At 37.9% G+C, this 20,944-nt stretch overlaps 1 protein-coding gene and 1 pseudogene across 18 annotated transcripts in view; one reads left to right on the forward strand and one right to left on the reverse strand.

Annotated features, from left to right (window-relative positions):
- Positions 1–20,944, forward strand: part of NCOR1 (nuclear receptor corepressor 1) — a gene marked incomplete at its 3' end in the record, with an annotated part of 151,056 nt that overhangs the window by 34,035 nt on the left and 96,077 nt on the right. For all 17 annotated transcript variants that reach the window (XM_081220091.1, XM_081220081.1, XM_081220084.1 and 14 more), the window contains exons 4-6: positions 3,391–3,583; positions 8,468–8,650; positions 20,624–20,737. In XM_081220091.1, the coding sequence (XP_081076217.1) occupies positions 3,391–3,583; positions 8,468–8,650; positions 20,624–20,737 (490 nt within the window). The remainder of the gene's footprint in view (positions 1–3,390; positions 3,584–8,467; positions 8,651–20,623; positions 20,738–20,944) is intronic.
- LOC308607817 (glycine cleavage system H protein, mitochondrial-like) lies at positions 871–2,291 on the reverse strand (annotated as a pseudogene). The gene has a single exon. The product of its transcript is annotated as a glycine cleavage system H protein, mitochondrial-like (transcript).

Below are 20,944 nucleotides of genomic sequence, written 5' to 3' on the forward strand. Positions count from 1 at the left end.
GGAATAAATAAAATAAATTGATGTAATTCTAGATGGTCTTTGTGGGCCACTATTTTTTTTTTTTTTTTTTTTTTTTTTTTTTTGCGGTAGGCGGGCCTCTCACTGTTGTGGCCTCTCCCCCTGCAGAGCACAGGCTCCGGACGCGCAGGCTCAGCAGCCATGGCTCACGGGCCCAGCCGCTCCGCGGCATGTGGGATCTTCCCAGACCGGGGCACGAACCCGCGTCCCCTGCATCGGCAGGCGGACTCTCAACCACTGCGCCACCAGGGAAGCCCTAGGCCACTATTTTGAATAGCTATGAAGTTTATGACATATTTCCCCTAAATGAGGGTTATCTTTTTTTTTTAAGAAGTTGACTATTTTATTATTAAACTGTTTCTTATTTTCCTGCAAGGCTGTTGCTTCACTGTATAAAAATAGCACCAGCAAACACAGTGTACTGCAAAATTAAGATAGTAATGTTCTGCATTGGACACTATACAACTAACAAACTTTTCTCCACTGCCATTTATTTCCAGTGGCAAGTTCATTGAGTATTTTGACCCAAATCCAGGGATGGCTGTAAGCAAGTTACAGTATTATATAAGGTTAAGATAACAATGTTATCCTTGAATTAGATAATTTTTATAACTAGTTTTACCACAGATAATTTAAGAAATTCTGAATATTATAACTGGAGACTAGCCTAAAAATCACAGGGTGTTGTGAAAAAGATGCATAGTGTTTATCTGAAATCATTAGGGAGTTAAGGGGTATTTTCTTCAGGCAACATTGTTGTGAGTAGTTTCTTTTGCTAAAAGTTGCTTTTTAAAAATCTGTCCACCACTAATTTAAGACAACTATGCTAGATTAAGTTGTTTTAAACTAGTTTATTTAGGGGTTCCATTTTCACTCCTCAATAGATTTTATGTATTTCTCATATGCTTCTTCACTCATTAGTTCATCTAGTGCTGAAGGGTTACTGAGGGTCATCTTGATCAGCCAACCATCTTCATAACAAGATTTGTTGAGAAGTCCTGGATTTTCTGCTAGAGCTTCGTTAATTTCAGTTACTTCTGATAGAGGAGAATATAGTTCACTAGCAGCTTTCACACTTGGCAGAGCACCGAATTCCTCGTTTGTTCAATTTTCTCCCAGCTTCAGGCAGACTACAGTAAACAACATCTCCCAAAGCTTCCTGTGCAAAATTGCTGATTGCCACTGTTCCAACACCGTTTTCTGTTGTTACCCATTCATATTTGTCTGAATTTACGACCCGACAGCAGAGCGGGTCCGGTGCGCAGCGCCCGGACAGCGCCCGCCCGCAGTCCCCAGGCCCGCGGCAGGCAGGGACGCAGAGATGGCGCGCAGGCTGCAGACCGTGGCCCTCAAGCTCCGCACCACTCGCAGCGCCATGTACGCAGGGGTGCAGAGGGTCTCCGTGCAGCATCTAGAGCGCCCTCGGCCGGCGGGGAGAGGGGTTATCTTTTTTAAAAAATTAAAATGATTAGGTACATTTCAATAAAAAATTCATTTGATAAATTTGTTTTAAAGCTATTTAAAGATAATACTAAGAGATGATGAAAGTCAGTAAAATGTAGGGAATTTTAAGTCTAAAAGGCTACAGAGATATTTTAGTATGAAAATCTGTTTTTTTGTTTTTTTTGTTTTGGAAATATCACATTTTATTTTTCTATTCATCAATTGATAGCTGTTTTCAAGCACAAATTTTTCTGTGGCTATCTATATATTCCTTTTTCTTGGTCATATACCTAGGAGTAGGATTGCTGATTACATGGTAGTTTTTTTGTTTGCCATTTGGGAAACTACCAGACTGTTTACAAAGTGGCCACACCATCATATGGTATTAGTTTTTTAAAAAATTATTATTATTAAAAAAATAAATTTATTTTTGGCTGTGTTGGGTCTTCGTTGCTGCGTACAGGCTTTCTCTAGTTGCGGGGAGTGGGGGCTACTGTTCCTTGCGGTGCACGGGCTTCTCATTGTGGTGGCTTCTCTTGTTGCGGAGCATGGGCTCTAGGCACTCGGGCTTCAGTAGTTGTAGGATGCAGGCTCAGTAGTTGTGGCTCGTGGGCTCTAGAGCGCAGTCTCAGTAGTTGTGGCGCACGGGGTTAGTTGCTCTGCAGCATGTGGGATCTTCCTGGACCAGGGCTTGAACCTGTGTCCCCTGCATTGGGAGGTGGGTTCTTAACCACTGCGCCACCACGGAAGTCCTGGAATTGTTTTCTTAATTTCGTGTCCAGATTGTTCATTGCCAGTGTATAGAAATAAAACTGATTTTTGCATGTTGACCTGTAACTTTGCTCTGTTCATTTATTAGCTCTAACATTTTTTTGTGGATTCTTTTGAGTTTTCTACATATGAGACTGTGTCATCTGCGAATAGAAATACTTCTTCTTTTTCAATTTGGATGCCTTTCTCTCTTTTCTTGCCTAATATTCTGATAAGAATTCCCAATACTATATTGAAAAGAAGTGGCAAAAACAGGCATCCTTGTCTTACTCCTGAAGCTTCCTACTCCAGTATTTTTTGTGACATCATTGTGAATTTTAAGGAGACAATGGGATCTTATGTCTTGAATGAGATTTCAAATTTTTGAAGTATAATAAAATTATAGACCTCAGGATTTATTTTATCATCTATCCTAAAAACCAAACCCCATGATTAACTTTTCAATGAAAAGTTGTTTTGTGAGACATTCGTTTAACTTGGCCATAGGTAAGATGTCGCTTCTGTAAATACTTTGGTAGAAAATGAAAAGTCAAATTAACAAACACCCATACATAGTACTCTATACAGTATATCATGTAGAGAAATTAAAAACAGATTCCTGACCTTCAAGATACTTATGTACTTGGGGAAACTAGACAAAATACATGTTTTAGGGACCAGAATTATGTATTCAAAGTACTATTGCATTCCCACTCAAGAGACCTGTTTTTAAGTCTTAATAATACCTCACAACTCAAGTCATTTATCTTTCCATGTGGCAGTGCTGGGAATTTTTTTCTTTTTTTTCCTGCTTGCTTTTATTACTGGTTGAAAATGGTGGCTCTTCTGGTCTAGATTATATTCAGTTATTATGGCATAGGTTTAAAAATAGTTTATGGATATTTTTCAGCAACTTCAGATTTTCTGCAAGTTGAAATCTTCTGTTACAACTTTCAGTACTTTATCACCTCTACTCCCACCTCCCCTGAAGAAACTTTTCCTATCAGGATTTAAGTTTAATAGTACTTTATAGTGAGGTATATATTCTCCTGGGGTGAGGGAATTCACTTGAAAGTGAGCATAACTTTTCTTTTATTTCAAAGTTCAACCAGGGATGTTAGCAGGAAGTTGTACATCACTTAAACATTTTCAACTGATTATTTTCTTTGTATGTATTAGGCCTCAAGAAAGGAGAACTGGATATGAGCAGTTTCATCCAGGCCCTTCCCCGGTGGATCATGATTCACTGGAATCCAAGCGACCACGTCTGGAGCAGGTTTCTGATTCCCATTTCCAGCGGGTCAGCGCTGCGGTCTTACCTTTAGTGCACACGCTGCCAGAAGGGGTGAGGTCTTCTGCAGATGCTAAGAAGGTAAATATTTGTTCTCTTACCCTGTGGAGTTGTTGGTCTGAAATGTTTGTTTAGCCATATTCAGGCACAGCGCCTAAAAGAAAGTCCAGTTATGCCAGTCTCTAAAGGTTAGTGCTATGGGAAAGTAAAAATTTTGTTAAACAAAACTAAAAACCACAGACTTAATACTCCAGACTTTTAAAGTCAGTACTTTTAACTTTTTGGTAAATGAAAACAATCTGAGGACTGCTGTAAAGGAAAATTGCTGTTAAATGACATTCAATTGCTTTTGAATCTCAAGCATTTTATGTCGGCTTGTTGGGCTGTAAAATGTGGTCAGACTCAAGACTAGCACAGTTCTGTTAAATTTAAATTAAATTTTAAATAATACCTTTAAATTCAGTTGCAGTGTATTAACTTACTGCATAGGAGAAGACACGTTTTAGGTAAGGTTTAATTGTGCTTATAATTTTTGTAAAGAAAGTTTCTTCTTCTAATTTATGTAAAAAATATATTCTTGCAAATACAGAGGAAAAAAGTTATCTATAATTCTCTGTCTTAGAGGTAACTGTTATACTTTTAATATGTAGCTATATCTCGTGACATTTCAAACAGTGTGTATTGTGGATTTGAGAAGGTTCTACTAAGATCAAACCTCTTTTTCTTTTATGTTTATTGTTATTTGCCTTTCTTTTGTGAAATGCATCTTCCTATATTATGCCCTTATTTTGTTGCTGAGTTTATCATATTTAACTGTCTATTTTGCTTGTCATTAAATCTTCAGATTAGGAAGTACCTGGCACTTAGTAGGTACTGAATAAATATTTGTTGTAGAAAGAATAAACTAATTCTTTAAAACACTTTGAACAATAAAGTGTTAACCCCTTTACTATCATATGTTCATATCTCTTACCCCCCTGCCTTTTTGTTATCAAATATCTTTCCCATAAAATTTATTTGCCTTTATGGCTAATGGCCCTGTCCACCCTGATATCAGATAAATAAATACACATTTTCTTTGAGTTTTTACGCAGTGAGAAATGATTTAAAAGATAGTGAATATGTTTGCAATTTATTTTCAAATAGATCAACTGGGGAAAAAAAAGGTAGGTGTGTGCATGTGTATAGAGACAAAGCAAATATAGCAAAATGTTACAACTAGTGAATCTAGATGAAGATATTGAGTGTCCATTATGCTAGTCTTTCAACTCTTATGTAAATTTGAAAATTTTCAAAATAATAAGTTGGGTGGGGAAAGCTCTTTGTGATAAGCTAGAAATGAACTAAGCTTCTAGGAATATTGAGACCTGCTTCACTATGTGAAGTATCTGTATTATAGTCTATGGGTTTATAAGAAATGTTTGAAACATTTAAAAAAGAAGGAAAGGGGCTTCCCTGGTGGCGCAGTGGTTGAGAGCCCGCCTGCCGATGCGAGGGACACGGGTTTGTGCCCCGGTCTGGGAAGATCCCACATGCCTGGGAAGATCCCACATGCCGCGGAGTGGCTGGGCCCGTGAGCCATGGCCGCTGAGCCTGCACGTCCGGAGCCTGTGCTCTGCAGCAGGAGAGGCCACAACAGTGAGAGGCCTGTGCACAGCAAAAAAAAATAATAATAATAATAAAATAAAAAAGAAGGAAAAAAAGAAAGAAATACAGTGAATAAAGGTCTTCTTCCAAGGCTGAATAAATGACCACAAAGGTAATTTATAGCTATAGATTTTTTTTGGCAGAAAGAGATCTTAAAACTTCATCCATTTAAATAATGTGTTATGTTGGATCAGAGTACAGCTGATTTCCATTTTATAGTAGAGAAGACAGATATTAAAAAAATTAAGTGACCTAGGTCGAGCCTCCTGAGTTGGAGTGAGAACCCATGACCTCTGACCCCTAGTCCCGCTCTCCCCCCCGCAAGTTGTAAATCATGACTTTCCATTTTTTAGAAGTAGGGATTTTGAAAGAATTAGCATCTATAAGCCCAGGTATATCATTTATAGAAGGATTAAATTAGATAAGTTTGAAAGAAAAAGTTAGTCTCACCAGTTAGAAATTGTTGTTAATTGTGCATATTTTAATGTGCTCGCTTTGCATATTGTATATAACTTTATTTTTGCTTAAATACATACTTTTTGTGTCATTAAGTTTACAATTTTATTTTTAGTCATATTCCATATATGGATATAAAGTAATTTATTTAATTGCCACACATGTAGGTTACCTCATTTGCTCATTAGAACAATGACATATTTTCTTTAGGTTGATTTTTGTGTTTGGTTTTTTTTTGGCTGTGCTGTGTGGCTTGCGGCATCTTAGTTCCCTGACCAGGGATGGAACCCTCAAAAGTGCGAAGTCCTAATTGCTGGACCACCAGGGAAGTCCCTAGGTTGATTTTTTTGGTATACAGTCTTATTTATTTCCCTAAGGTAAATTCCTGTTAGTGTAAGTAATTAGAGACCAGAGTTGGCATATTTTAAGGTTTTCATGGGTGTATCCAGATTGCCCTGCAAAGGAGGTGAACCAGTTTTTGTCCCTGATAGCACGGTATAAGGGCTCCCAGGTCTTATGTGCCCTTACTGATACCACATATTTACTGTTTTTAAAAAAGTCATTGTTTGATAAATTTTTAACTTGCATTTATTTGCTTGTTAGTAAAATTTAACATTTTTTCATTTGTTTATTTTTCCTGTTTTATGAATTGCTTTTTCATATCTATTGCCCATTTTTCTGTTGGTGTGTTTTTTATTTTATATTGAGTTGTTAGAATTCATGTTTTGCAAATGATTTTTTCCATTTGCCTTTAAAATTTTTTATTTCAATTTTGATGAAGAGAAAATTGTTATTTTGATTCATCAATCTTTTTTTTTTAATGTCTTTTGCTGTTGGCTTTCCTGAGCTCAAGATAATGTGAATGCCTTTTTTTGTTTGTTTGAGGCTTCTTGTGATTTGCTAATAAATCTCATATAAATGTTTGCTATTATTTGGCTTTCATTGTGATATAAGATGTGAGGTAGGAATCTTAACTTCTTCCCTCACATTACTATCAGAATGTTCCAATACAAAATTATAAACTCCTTGAAGATGAGCATCATGCCTGTTTTGTTCACCACTCTGCCTAGTGCCTGTCATATAATAGACACTCAAGGAATTTGTTTTTTGTTAAATATTTAACTAGAGAAGAAGTCAGTGGAAAATACTGATTTGTAATAGTAGTTCTTAGGGCACGGATCAGATCACCTGAGGAGCATTTTCAAAATCTGCTGAATCGAAATATAATCTGTTTTTTGTTATACGTGTTATGTAACACAAATTAGCTCATATGCATATGTAAGAGAATGATATGGGAGTCCTAAAGATTCGTGAATGATTGTTCCTTGCACATGAATGATTTCAGGCTCTCAGGATCAAGGTGTCTTGTAATTAAGAAATAGCCTTTGAGATAGACGAAGACCTTAAAAAGATTTGAAAAGTCTGCATTTAGTTTTCATTTAGTGCAGGTAGTAGCTGGCTTAGTTAATTCAAGAACTGCTCTGCTTTTCAATGTTAAGCTAACCAATGAAGATTGGAATGTTGAAAAGAAACTGCGAAGACATTTTCTCCTGTACTTTTTGTTTTTAAAGGTTGATAAAAATCTTTATACCCCAAATCTGAGTTTTATTTTGATGAAACATACTATTTTCTACTGGAAGCAAATGACCTCAAGGATTAACAAAGGAAGCATAAACTATAGGGTTTATGGCTACCAAAGAATTGACTGTAGTCTAAATGCAAATAATATTGGAGCTTTAACAGTATTATTACTTCTATTAGGGTCGCTGTTGTTTTTGCTAATGCTCTGCTTGCAAAGTTTAAGTAATAACCATAATCCCATTTTCCCCAGAAGTCTTATATTTAACTATACTATTACAGAATATCAGACTTTTCAGGAATATACATGTTATGTTTTAGTTGAAATCTCTGTTCCAAGGTGTTTTGGAACAACTATCCAGGTATAATTAAGTGCATTCTTGGTTAGAACTACTGATTTCTCACAGTTAATCTTATTTAATACATTGAGGGCTCTATAGTCCTAGGAACTATGCTCATTCTAGGCTTCTTATACCCTAAAGAAACTAGTACCTTAACCTAAAATTTATCTGCTTTACAGTGTTGCTTATATCTTCACTTTAGACTGGAGATTAGTAGGCTGTATGTGTGTGTGTGCACACGTGCATGTGTGTGTTGACGGGGTGATAGGTTTTGGGTGGAGGGGCCTTCAATCTGCTGTAGTCCCCTGCTGGTTTGGAGCTGGAGTGGGATGATATATTTGGCTGAAGAGATGTTATGTACGCTATAGGGTGGGCAGGCTTAGTTGCCCTTTATGAAGGTAGGCCTGGGTGATTGTAGCAACAAAAGTTCTAGATCATTTCTCGGACTTCTGTACCTCATTGTTGGCCCTTGGAAAGTCTGAAAACTTTTTGATAGGAGCAGCCATATCATAGCTGTTACATTGGGTGGGCACACAGGGTATGCATGTTCAGACCTTTTGGAGTGCCATTACAAGGAAATGGCTGAGGAATTGGTATCTTCCTTTGCCGTGATTGCGTTATTATTTCTGCAGAAATTAGAAGTCTCAGTATTGTTGTACTAAAGGCTGGTTAGCCACTTAACCACCTCATTCTGGATAGCTTTTAGGATCTTCAAAATTGTGAATGATATGTCTAAACTATAAACATCAGTGGTGTGGGTTTGTGTGTGTGTGAGAGAGAGAAAGGGAGGGAGGGAGAAAATTGCTACCGTAGGACTGCCATCTATAGAGAGCACACATTGCTCTGCTAAGCTTTAAAATTCACTTTTTTCAGTCAAGAGGATCTTGAAGCTGACATTGGCTATTGGTGAGAAATCATTTGTTCTTGATTTTCTTCCTTAAAGGATCCAGCATTTGGAGTCAAACATGAAGCTCCTTCCTCTCCAATCTCTGGGCAACCATGTGGAGATGATCAAAATGCTTCACCTTCAAAACTTTCAAAGGAAGAGTTAATACAGAGTATGGATCGTGTAGATCGAGAAATTGCAAAAGTAGAACAGCAGATCCTTAAACTGAAAAAGAAACAAGTAAGTGTTTGATTTTACTGCTTAATACATTCTCAGAATGTATGTTTGTCTCCCTAAACAAGAGAATGTTGAACTTTCCATATTTTTAACTTTACGTAAAGGAAATCATGCCTTGTGTGTTCTGTGACTTGCTTATTTTTGCTGTTAGTTTCCTCAGTTTCATCCATTCATTTTCTTGTGGTATTGTCTAGTTTTATGATTCCAGATAGCAAAACTTATTTGTCTATTCTGTGTTGGCTCTTACTGGATGTGTTGTTTCTAGTTTCTTGCTGTTCCACACATGGTGCTACGTTTTTGGTTCACGTGTAGACAGATTTTCTAGGGCGGGTGCCCAGGAATGGCGTTCCGTGGCCTGAGCATGTGCACGTGTTCACATGTGCTCGATGAGACCACATCTGCTGAGATGGCAGCACCATTTATACTCCCACTGGCAGTGTGTTCACGTTCCAGTTTGTGCACGTTCTTGCCTTCACGTGGATGTGAAATAGTTTTAATTTGTATTTCTCTGATGAGGAATGAGACAGAGCTTGTTTTCATTTGTTTATGGGTTGTGTGCCTTGTGTGGATGGTTACTTTGTCATTTTCTTATGTTTAGTGTTTCCTGAAGCCTCTTGTCAGGTGTGTGTATAGCACATGTCTTCTAATTTGTGGCTCATCATTTCACTTTCTGGGGGGCTGGGGGGGAGGGTTTTTTTTTTTGAGATTAAGAAAGTGTACCGTTAAAGTGTATACTTTAGTGTACACTTTTAAAGTGTACAGTTCAGTGTATAGTTTTTTTTGTTTTTTTTTTGCGGTACGTGGGCCTCTCACTGTTGTGGCCTCTCCCGTTGCGGAGCACAGGCTCTGGACGCGCAGGCTCAGCGGCCATGGCTCACAGGCCTGGCCGCTCCACGGCATGTGGGATCCTCCCGGACCGGGGCACGAACCTGTGTCCCCTGCATCGGCAGGCGGACTCTCAACCACTGCGCCACCAGGGAAGCCCTGGTGTATAGTTTTAAAGTGTACGGTTCAGTGGCTTTTATGTATTCATAAAATTGTGCAACTGTCATCATTATATATTTCCAGAACATTTTTATCACTTCAGAAAGGAACCACGTATCTTTTAGCAGCTACTCTATTTCCCTCTCCCCCCAGCCCCTGGCAACTGTAAACCTCTTCTCTCTTATGTATGGATTTGCCTATTCTGGACATTTTAAATAAATATAGAATCATAATATGTGACATTTTGACTCCTTTTATTTAGCATGTTTTTAAGAGTCATCCATGCTGTATCTTGTATCAGCACAAAATTCCCATTGCATGGGTATACTATGTTTTGTTAGTTGATGGCATTTAGGTTGTGTTCACTTTGGGTTGTTATGAATAGTGCTGCTAGGACACACTAGTTTTTGTGTGGACATTTTTTTTGGTTCTCTTGGATATATACTAGAAGTAGAATTGGCAGGGTCACGTGACAAATCTCTGTTTAAAGTTTTGAGGAACTGCCAAACTGTTTTCCAAAGTGGCTGTGTCATTTTAAATTCCCACCAGCCGTGTATGAGGGAGGGTTTCACCTTCTCTACTTCCTTGTCAACATTTGTTGTTGGTTTTTTTAAAAATAGCTATCGTACATGTGAAGTGGTATCTCATTGTGGTTTTGATTTTCATTTTCTTAGTAACCAGTGATGAACACCTCTTTATGTGCTTGTTGGCCATTTGCATATTTTCTTTAGAGAAATGTTCGTTCAGATCCTTTGCCCAGTTCTTTTTTAGCTGGGTTGTCTTTTTATTGTTGAGTTGTAAGAGTTCTATGTATTCTGCATACTCAGATGTATAATTTGCAAACATTTTCTCTCATTCTGTGAGTTGTCTTTTTACTTTACTGATAGTATTCGTTGATGTACAAAACCGTTATTTCCTCTATTTGATTCATTCAGATATTTATTTGAGCATCTAGGGAGATACAAAAGTGATTAAAACATGGTCAAAGAGGTAAATCAAATGAATAAGTAATAGAAGGCCAAGTATAAGATTCACTGAATCACAGCAGTCAAACAAAGTGCTGTAGGAAATCAAGAGTGAGATTGCTTCTAGCCTGGAGAGGGGTGTGGGTGGCTGGAAAGTCAGGGACGGGGATTGAGATTAAAATAGAAGACTTCGTCTGGATTGCTAATGAGACTCAGTTTGAACTCTCCTTTGTATTTGTCTCTCCTTTTCCTCTCTCCCTGTCTTAATTTACCAGGACTGTTCATTGTGCTTTTTCCTAGACTTGCCTGCATTTTTACTTTAATGTCTTATACCGAGCTAGGTCCTTTTGGTGTTTTAGGAGGTTTTTTTTCTTTTTCTTTTTTTTCCCTCTTTTTTTGGGAAAGATTCTTGACTTTTTTGCTCTTGGTATTTGATGGTTTTGAGTCTTCCATTATGGTTTGATTTTATGCCTTTTTGGCTGGAGTATCATATAGATTTCTTTGCTGGAGCTTTTTCTTCAGCTTCCTCTTCGCCTTCATCAGCAAGTTTTGCTAGTTTTCTGTGGAACCTTGCTACCACTTCCAGATATACTTAGGGGTTTCACATCCTCCTCTTCTTCATCTTCTTACTCTGCATCTTCTAAGTGCTGTCCACTAATAAGTACAAGCCCTGAACTACTTTTAGACCACAGGTAGTATTGTTTCAGAGCCCCCCAGGGAAGCCATTGGCTGTACAGACGTTATCAACCTTGCCAGGGCTGCTTTGCTTAGGCTGCGTCTGCTTCAAGAGTGTGCACTTCATCCTTTGCACCAGCCCCGAAACTGACCCTTCCTAAAGATAACCACTCATTTTCAACATTCTCCACTTTGAAGTGATAATCTTTGTTGGTCTTCGGTTGACAACTAAAAGATAGTTCTGGGGCCCCAGGGGCACACACTTAGGTGGGAGAGAAGGTGGACGGAGATAAGTGACTTCCTTTCAGAGGACAGCTGAGCAGGACAGAGTCATACCGGGGCAGAAAGTTTTTAATTGTGATGAAGTCCAGTTTATTTTTTCTTTCATCACTTGTGCTTTTGATGTCATATCTAAGAACCTTAATCCAAGTTGCATAATCCAAGGTCACAAAGATTTATACCTATCTTTTCTTCTCGGAGTTTTGTAGTTTTAGCTCTTACATTTAGGTCAGTATTTTTGGTGAACAGAATTTCTGTAGATTTTATATGAGACTACCGTGGGACCATTAAAAAGTTTACTTATATTGTCTTTTAAAAAGTTTTATAGTTTTCTCATCAAATTATTCTTTTTTTTAAATTTATTTTTATTTATTTATTTTTGGCTGTGTTGGGTCCTTGTTGCTGTGCACGGGCTTTCTCTAGTTGTGGTGAGCAGGGGTTACTCTTGGTTTTCGGTGTGCAGGCTTCTCATTGCAGTGGCTTCTCTTGTTGCGCAGCATGGGCTCTAGGCACGTGGGCTTCAGTAGTTGTGGCGCGTGGGCTCAGTAGTTGTGGCTCGCAGGCTCTAGAGCGCAGGCTCAGTAGTTGTGGTGCATGGGCTTAGTTGTTCCACGCATGTGGGATCTTCCTGGACAAGGGCTCAAACCCGTGTCCCCTGCATTGGCAGGCGGTTCTTAACCACTGCACCACCAGGGAAGCCTTCATCACATTATTCTTAATCTACCAGAAATTGAATTTTTGTGTCTGCCTCAAGGTAGGGGTCAATATTCATTTTTTTCCCTGTATCAATAATTTAAAAGTTCATCCTTTTCCAACTGTTCTACGCTTTTAGCTCTATTATAATTTAGGTTTGCATCTGTATATGGACTGATTTCTGGGCTTTGTGGTCTTTGTGTTCTTTGTGGTATTGATGCAGAAATATAATAGATATCCTTCTGATTACTAGAGCTTTATTCTTTTTTTTTCCAGTGAGGCAAACCCCAATTCTATGGGCATGATTTAGCTTTTTTAAAGTTTTTTACCATCTCATATAACTTTTAGAATCATATTTTTCAGTTTTCCAAAATATCTTTCTGTAATTTTCATTGGAATCATATATAATACAGAAATCAATTCGGGGATGATGGTATCTTTATGTTAATGAGTCTTCCAGTCCGTGGCTATGGTATATGTGTCTATTTAGGAGGGCTTTCATGTTTTATTACTTTCTTTTATATGCCTTGTGTTAGATTCAGCTCTAGGGGCTATATTTTTGATGCTATTGTTAATAATATATTTTCAAAAATTATATTTCTTCTAACTGTTGCAGTTTTTTTTCACATGCTAGAATAACTTTTTTTAAAAAAAAATTGAAGTATAGTTGATTTACAATGTTGCATTAGTTTCAGGTGTACAGCAAAGGGATTCGTATATATATGGTCTTTTTCAGATTCTTTTCCATTATAGGTTATTACAAGATATTGAATATAGTTCCCTGTGCTATACAGTAGCTCCTTGTTGTTTATCTGCAGTCTTTTTTTTTTAAATATATGCCAGCAACCTCCCTAAATTATCCTTGTAATGTTAATTACTTATTTGTAGATTTTTTTGGGTTTTCTATGTAGGTAATGGTCATATCAACAGTAAAAAAAAAAAAAAAGACAGTTGTTTCTTTCTTTCCAGTTCTTAAACCTTTTCCTTACTTTTCAGTTGCCTTATTGCTCTGCTTAAAACTGCAGTGCAACATTGGGACTTCCTTGGCAGTCCAGTGGTTAAGACTTCGCCTTCTAGTGCAGGGGTTGCGGGTTTGATCCCTGGTCCGGGAGCTAAGATCCCACATGCCTCTGCAGCCAAAAAACTAAAACATAAAACAGAAGCAATATTGTAACAAAATTCAGTAAAGACTTTAAAAATGGTCCACATCAAAAAAACCTTAAAAAAAAAACCCTGCAGTGCAACATTGAAAGTGGTTATTCTTGTTCTTTTCTGCTTTTTCAGAAATGCCTTTTACTTTTTACTACCACTGGTTATGATGTCAATTATTTTTTTTTTGCGATACGCGGGCCTCTCACTGTTGTGGCCTCTCCCGTTGCGGAGCACAGGCTCCGGATGCACAGGCTCAGCGGCCATGGCTCACGGGCCCAGCCGCTCCGTGGCATGTGGGATCTTCCCAGACCGGGGCACAAACCCGTGTCCCCTGCATCGGCAGGCGGACTCTCAACCACTGCGCCACCAGGGAAGCCCGATGTCAATTATTATAGACATCCTTCCTCAGATTGGGAAATTCTCATCTGGTCCAGTGTGCTGACAATTTAATCATGAGGGACATTGAAGTTCACCAGATGCTTTTTCTGCATAAGTTTGTTGATCTTATTATTCTTCTTTAAAATATATTAATAGGATGAATGACATCAGTTATTTTCTAGTGTTAAATCACCGGTGGATTTCTACGTTTAACCTAACTTAGTCATGATGTATTATCTATTTTTAATAAATTGCTGGACTTGACTTACCAGTATTTATTTTGGGATTTTTGTATCTTATTTGTGAGATAGATAAGCCTGTCATTTTCTTTTCTTATACTGTTCTTGTCTGGTTAGGTAACAGATCATGCTAATGTCATAACCTTTCTAAACTCTGAAATAGTTTAAGATTGTAATTATTTGGTAAAATCAGCTGGATCTAGTGGGTATTTTTTGTGTAAAAAGTATTTTAAAATTAGTGATTCAATTTAAAAACATTCACTTCTATTTCTTCTGGAGATAGTTTTTTCCCTCATTTGGGGGAATATAGTTGTATCTTCTGTATCATCAGTTTCTGCTTCTTATTTCCTCTTTGGTTTTATTCTACTCTTTTATAATTTGTCAACATTAACTTTTTAGCTTTTTCTTCCCCCTTCTCCCTGTGCACTACTTTAACTTCATTCAGCAAGTTTTAATTTATAATGCATTTTATTATCCCTCCTGGTTTCTTTTTCAACTCCTGTATTAATAAAAATGTTCTTTTAAATTTTTTATATATAATGTTTTCTTGACTATTTTTGGTTATTTGATTTCTAACTTTATTGTGGCCAGAGAGTATGGTCTCTAATACCCAGTCTTTTGAAATAATTGGTTCTTGAATTTTGGCCTAGATGATGATCAATGTCATAAAAATACTCTGGGCATACTTGAAAAGAGTATGTATTCTCTACTTTAAAAAATCATCCATATCTTCTCTCGTTTTTGTCTGTAACTTATCAATTACCACTATGATTTTTTTCCTAGTAGTTCTCAATTTTTAAAAAATTGAGGTAAAAAAATTGACATGCAACGTTATATTAGTTTCAGGTGTATAACATAATGATTTTATATTTGAATGTATTGCAAAAAGATCTCCACAATAAGACTAGTTAACCATCAATCACTACATATAGTTACAGAAGTTTTTTTCTTGTGATGAGAACTTTTAAGATCTACTCTCTTAGCAACTTTCAAATATACAGTACAGTGTTGTTAACCATAGTTACCAAGCTGTACTTTACATCTCCATGACTTATTTATTTTATAATTGGAAGTTTGTACCTTTTGATTCTATTCACCCATTTGGTCCATCTCCCCCCTGCCCCTGCCACCACCAGTCTGTTCTTTGCATCTACCAGCTCCTGTTTCTTCCCCTCCCCTCCTTCCTTCTTTCCCCTCTTTCCTTCCTTTCTATTCTTTTCTTTTCTTTCTTTCTCTCCTTCCTTTCCTTCCTTCCTTTCTTTCTTTCAAGATTCCACACGTAAGTGAGATCCACCTGTATTTGTCTTTCTCCATCTGACTTTACTTAAAATAATGCCCTCAGGGTCCATCCATGTTGTTGCAAAAGATGAGATTCCATTCTTTTTTTTATGGGTAAATAATAGTCCATTGTGTATATATACCACATCTTCTTTATCCATTCACCTATTGGTGGACACTGAGGTTGTTCCCATGTCTTGGCTATTGTGAATAGTGCTGCAGTGGGGCCCGCTAGTACCAGCATCTACGCAGTGGGGGAGCTCCCAAGAGTGGCTGCTGCCAGTGTCTTGTGTCCCAAGGGTGAGCAGTGGCCGGGTCCACCCCCTGCCCCTGCAAACCACCCCCCCGCCTCTCTGGGAGACTCTCCAAGACCAGCAGGTTCATATTAATGTGGAAACATGGGCCCCTGATTTTATTGATGCTTCTCTTCATCTCTTCTGTCATGAAAGGGAAACTAAACACAAAATATGCCCCAGGAAAATATGTCCAAGCCTAAATTCAGATGCATGCTAGGATTCCAAGATTTCTGCCTTTCAGCCCAGCTCTTGAAGAAATTTATACAGTGGCAGATGCAAGATTTCTCTGTAGAAGAGACTCAGAAATGGTGATGTGTTTGCAAGGAAGAGCTGGAGCTAAACTGTCTTTTAGGCAAACTTTATTTGTCTAAAACTAGGCTTGTTTGGAGTGAGCTGCCAAATCTGCTAGTGAATTCACATTCCCCTGGGAAGCCTGCTTTTTGGAAGGTCTTCAAGAAGTATTGAACTTTCAAAAAAGTCTGAGAACTATAATTGACCCTATATGTGAAGGCTCGTGAACTAAACTGGGTTCTGACAATGTGGACAGCAACCTCCCAGTTACCGCTTTCCATTCTCAAGTGGCGCTGCTTCAGCTCTTGTAAAATCCTCAAATTCCTACCTTAATGTCCAGGAGGAAATCAAACTGTGGAACTAGTCTGCACCTCCGAAGCCCCAGCAACCCCAAACTCTGTTATCCTCCCTTTCATTTCCCATTTTGACCCCTTTTAATGATGAACCCCCCCCCAAAAAAAAACTGCTGCAGTGAACATGGGGGTGCTTATATCTTCTTGTTTATGTTTTTTTTTCTTTGGATAAATACCCAGAAGTGGAATTGCTGGATCATATGGGAGTTCTGTTTTAATTTTTTGAGGAACTGTTTCTGTAGTGGCTGCACCAATTTACATTCCCAGCAACAGTGCACAAGAGATCCCTTTTCTCCACATCCTTGCCAATGCTTTGTTTACCATAAAGTCTGCTTCGCCTGATATTGATGTAGTTAGATCAGCATTCTTTTGGTTGATATAGGTTAGTGTATCTTTTTCTTTCCCTTTACTTTCTGTGCTTGTATTTTAGGTATATCTCTTATATAAGTATATATACCTGGGTTTTGTTTTTTATTGAGTCTGACAAACTGTCTTTCCACAGGGTAATTTAGTTCTTTTAAATTGACGATGATGTTCCCTGGTGGTGCAGGGGTTAAGAATCCGCCTACCAATACAGGGGACATAGGTTCGAGCCCTGGTCCGGGAAGATCCCACATGCCACGGAGCAACTAAGCCCATGCGCCACATCTACTGAGCCTGCGCTCTAGAGCCCGCGAGCCACAACTACTGAGCCCACACTCTGCACCTACTGAAGCCCAGGCGCCTAGAGCCCATGCTCCACAACGAGAGAAGCCACCACAATGAGAAGCCCACACACCGCAACGAAGAGTAGCCCTCGCTCACCGCAACTAGAGAAAGCCCACATGCAGCCAAAAATAAATAAATAAATAAATAAATTTATTAAAAAAGAAAAAAAATTGACAATGATTGGTAATATCTCAATTATTTTAAAACAATTTTATGCTTTCTATTTGTCTTTTTTTTTTGGCCTCACCGTGTGGCATGTGGGCTCTTAGTTCCCTGACCAGGTAATGAACCCATGCCCCTGGCAGTGGAAGCACAGAGTCTTAACCACTGGACTGCCAGGGAAGTCCCTGTCCTGTCTTTTTTATGCTGATATTGATGTTCTTGTTTGTTTTTTCCAATCCTTATTTTGGATTGATTGTCTTATTCCATCTTCTCCTGCTCCACCAGTTTGGATTTTATACATTATTTCTTTGTTTATAGTGGTTCCCCAGAAATTTTAACAGTCTGTTTAACTCGAAGCCTAAAACTAAGTAGTATCTTAACCATCTTCTTGAGTATAGGAGGGCATAGAATTTCTTGATTTCTTTCTTTCCTCCCAACTTTTATGCTATTGTTGTCATATATTTTAGTTCTTTCTTATTTTTTTTAAAACTGCCGAAGACATTATTATTTTATATGGTCAGTCTTCATTTCAGTTCACCCACATATGTCATCTTATTTGCCCATCATTCCTTCTTGCAACACAGATCTTCTTCCATTTGTGAGAATGTGCTTCCTCTTGAAGTACGTCCTTTAGAATTTCCTTTAGTGAGGATCTGTTAGCTGGAGAGTTCAGTGTTTGGTTTTTATAACTTAACTGTTGTCTTTTACTTATGCCTGTTATCGAAAGGTATCTTTGTTTGGAATGTGGTTATTTCCTCAGTTTTCCCTGCATGCTGTCTTTTTCCTTTCATTGCGAAGAGATCAGCCCTTAGTCTAATTTGTGTTCTTTTGTGGAGAGTCTGAATTTTCTCTCTGGCTACTTTCAGTAACTTTTTCTTTGAGTGCTGTTGTTTTTACTATGATTTCTTTAGGAGTAGGTTTTTTTAATCTTTCCAGGTTGAGACTCACTTGACTTCCTGAATGTGTTAGAGTTTTTCATGAGTTCTGGAAAATTCCTTAGCCATTATCTTTTTTACAAAACCTTTTCCTACAGTTTCTTTATCATCTTTTGAAAGTCCTGTTAGATGTAATATTTTATCACTCTGTCTTCTATGTCTCTTAATTGCTTTTCTTTCCCATTTTTTTCCTTCTTCAGGCTTCATTGTGTGCAGTATCTTCATTTCTGTCATATCTGCTGTCAAGTGTATTTTCAATTTCAATTATTATGTTTTTATTTTAAACATTTATTTATTTATTTGGCTGCACTGGGTCTTAGTGTGGCATGTGGGATCTTTTAGTTGCAGCATGCATGTGGATCTAGTTCCCTGAGCAGGAATCGAACCCACGCCCGCTGCATTGGGAACGTTGGAGTCTTACCCACTGGACCACCAAGGAAGTCCCTCAATAATTATGTTTTTAGTGCTGGAATTTTTATTTGGCTCATTTAAAAAATCTGCTTGGTCATTTAAAAAATATCCCCCCTTGCCTTTTTTTTAATATGTTGAGCCCTCTTTTATTTATTAAATCATATTAGGTTTATTGACAATTCTTTTAAGTCTTAGTGGGTCTTATTCTTCTGGGTTGGTCATATTTTTACTTTTCTTTAGTTTCTTCATGTATAAAATAGTAATAATACTAATAACACCAACTGAATCATGAGATTGTTGTATGAGTTGAGATAATGAATGTATTAATATAATGTGTCACATAGTGAATGCTCAATAACATGTAACCCATTAAAATAATTAAAAATAATGAGACATAGTGTATGACTTATACAGGAGCTATAAATTTTATTGAAGAATATAAAAGACAACTTGAGTAAATACAGCAGAACAGAAACACAGTATTAATAATGTGAGCTCATGTTAATTCACATCTTATACAATTTCAGTAAATATTCTAGGGCTTCCCTGGTGGTGCAGTGGTTGAGAGTCCACCTGCCGATGCAGGGGACACGGGTTCGTGCCCCGGTCCGGGAAGATCCCACATGCCCTGGAGCGGCTGGGCCTGTGAGCCATGGCCCCTGAGCCTGCGCGTCCAGAGCCTGTGCTCCGCAACGGGAGAGGCCACAACAGTGAGAGGCCCACGTACTGCCAAAAAAAACAAAACAAACAAACAAACAAAAATAAATAAATAAATAAATATTCTAACTAAATTTATTTTTAAAGTTTGCCAAAATTATCATAAAGTTAATGTAAAAGAATAGGTGAGGAAAGTTTGTTTGTTTTGTTTTGGTTTTAGACTTTCTGTTACTGTGGTTTTGTCCCAGGAATACTTAGCTACTAAGAACAAAATGTGATTTCCTGAAACTTGTTTATTTCTTTCTCTGCACCTACTTAACGGGGATTCTAAAAGAAGGCCCTCTGAGCAAAGGAATAAAAGGGCATGGTTGAAGAACTCATTCCCATAAAAATGATCTCAGAATTCCAGATATCTTTTGCTCACACAGATAGCAGGTTGCAAGAGTACTTTCTGTTCCAAAGTGGAAGTGGTCCTCAAAGCTTCTCTCTTGGAGGATTTTTATCCTTTCATTTGGGTGCGGTCTGACTTAAATGACTAGGAACCTTGACTATCAGTCTTACTTGGTAGTATAGGTGATTTTTTTTTCTGCTAGGCCTTTGGTAGACTTAACCATCTTTACCTAATGTCTTTTTTATCATCTCATTCAGTGAACTTATATCTATGTGGCTATTTGTTGAGCATTTACTAGGTATCAGGCACTAGTTAGGTGATGGAAGACAAAAAGCGGTGAACCTAGCTGAGTCAGCCCTTACTTCAGTAATAATTGTAGGTAATAGTTACTGACTGTTTATAGTTGTGCTTGACATATATTGCGTCATTTAATCCTCTCAGAAAGCTATGTGGTAGGTAGGATTAATATCCCTACTTTACATGTGAGGGGTTTGTATACTTGCTCAAGTTTGAGGTAAGGACCAGAAGGGGTCCTAGGATCAAGCCACTTGCAAAGGGTGACCCTAAGGCTGAATCCTGGGCAGAGTAATTCAGATAGGCTCCTGCTTTGTGATTGCACACACCAGCAGTCCATATTCTTTTGGTTTTCTCAGGGCCTCTTTGATATAGAGTATAAAGTTTGGCAGGGGAGTAGGGTAGAGGATGGTGCTGTGCTGACTTAAGGATTAACCCTTAAACATTCTACCATACTCTCCCTGCCAGACATTAACACATACTGTGTATCTATAACACAGAAAAGCATTATTACAGTGCCACAAAAGGTCACTGTGATAGAGGTAGATGGGGTACCTTCATATGTTTAGATTCTCTTACTATTTTGCTTTAAATTTATCAGAATTAAAATATAAAAGGATTTTTCAAATGATGACTTATGTTGTTTAGTTATTAGTCAAAATAAATCTGATTGGGTTCGTTAGAGCCTTTGGGTCCATTAGGCCCTAGTAGATTAAGTGATTACCCTATAGAATCAGCAAAGCATTGCTCAGAAGCATGTGTTATCTCTGGTGATTAATTACTAGTGGGGCTAATGTGCAGCAGATGCCTGACTCTTCCTTTCTGGGTCTCTTAGCAACAGCTCGAAGAAGAAGCTGCTAAACCTCCAGAGCCTGAGAAGCCTGTGTCCCCTCCTCCCGTGGAGCAGAAACACCGCAGTATTGTCCAAATTATTTACGATGAAAATCGGGTAAGTTCATGCCATTCCTGATGGCACAGGACTTTAAAACCACTGGACTATGCCTTTTCCAGTCATCTGTGTATTCTGTGGTAATATTAATTGTATTAAGCCTGTTATAACCTTTCTGTTATAATTTTTAATGTTCTTAAACTTTGACTGAAGCTTGGTGTTTTTTCTTTATGTACTGAAGTTGATAGTTGTGTCTTAAATTATTTA

The sequence above is a fragment of the Mesoplodon bidens genome, assembly GCF_964165515.1.
Source record: "Mesoplodon bidens genome assembly, chromosome: 19".
NCBI lineage: Eukaryota > Metazoa > Chordata > Mammalia > Artiodactyla > Ziphiidae > Mesoplodon > Mesoplodon bidens.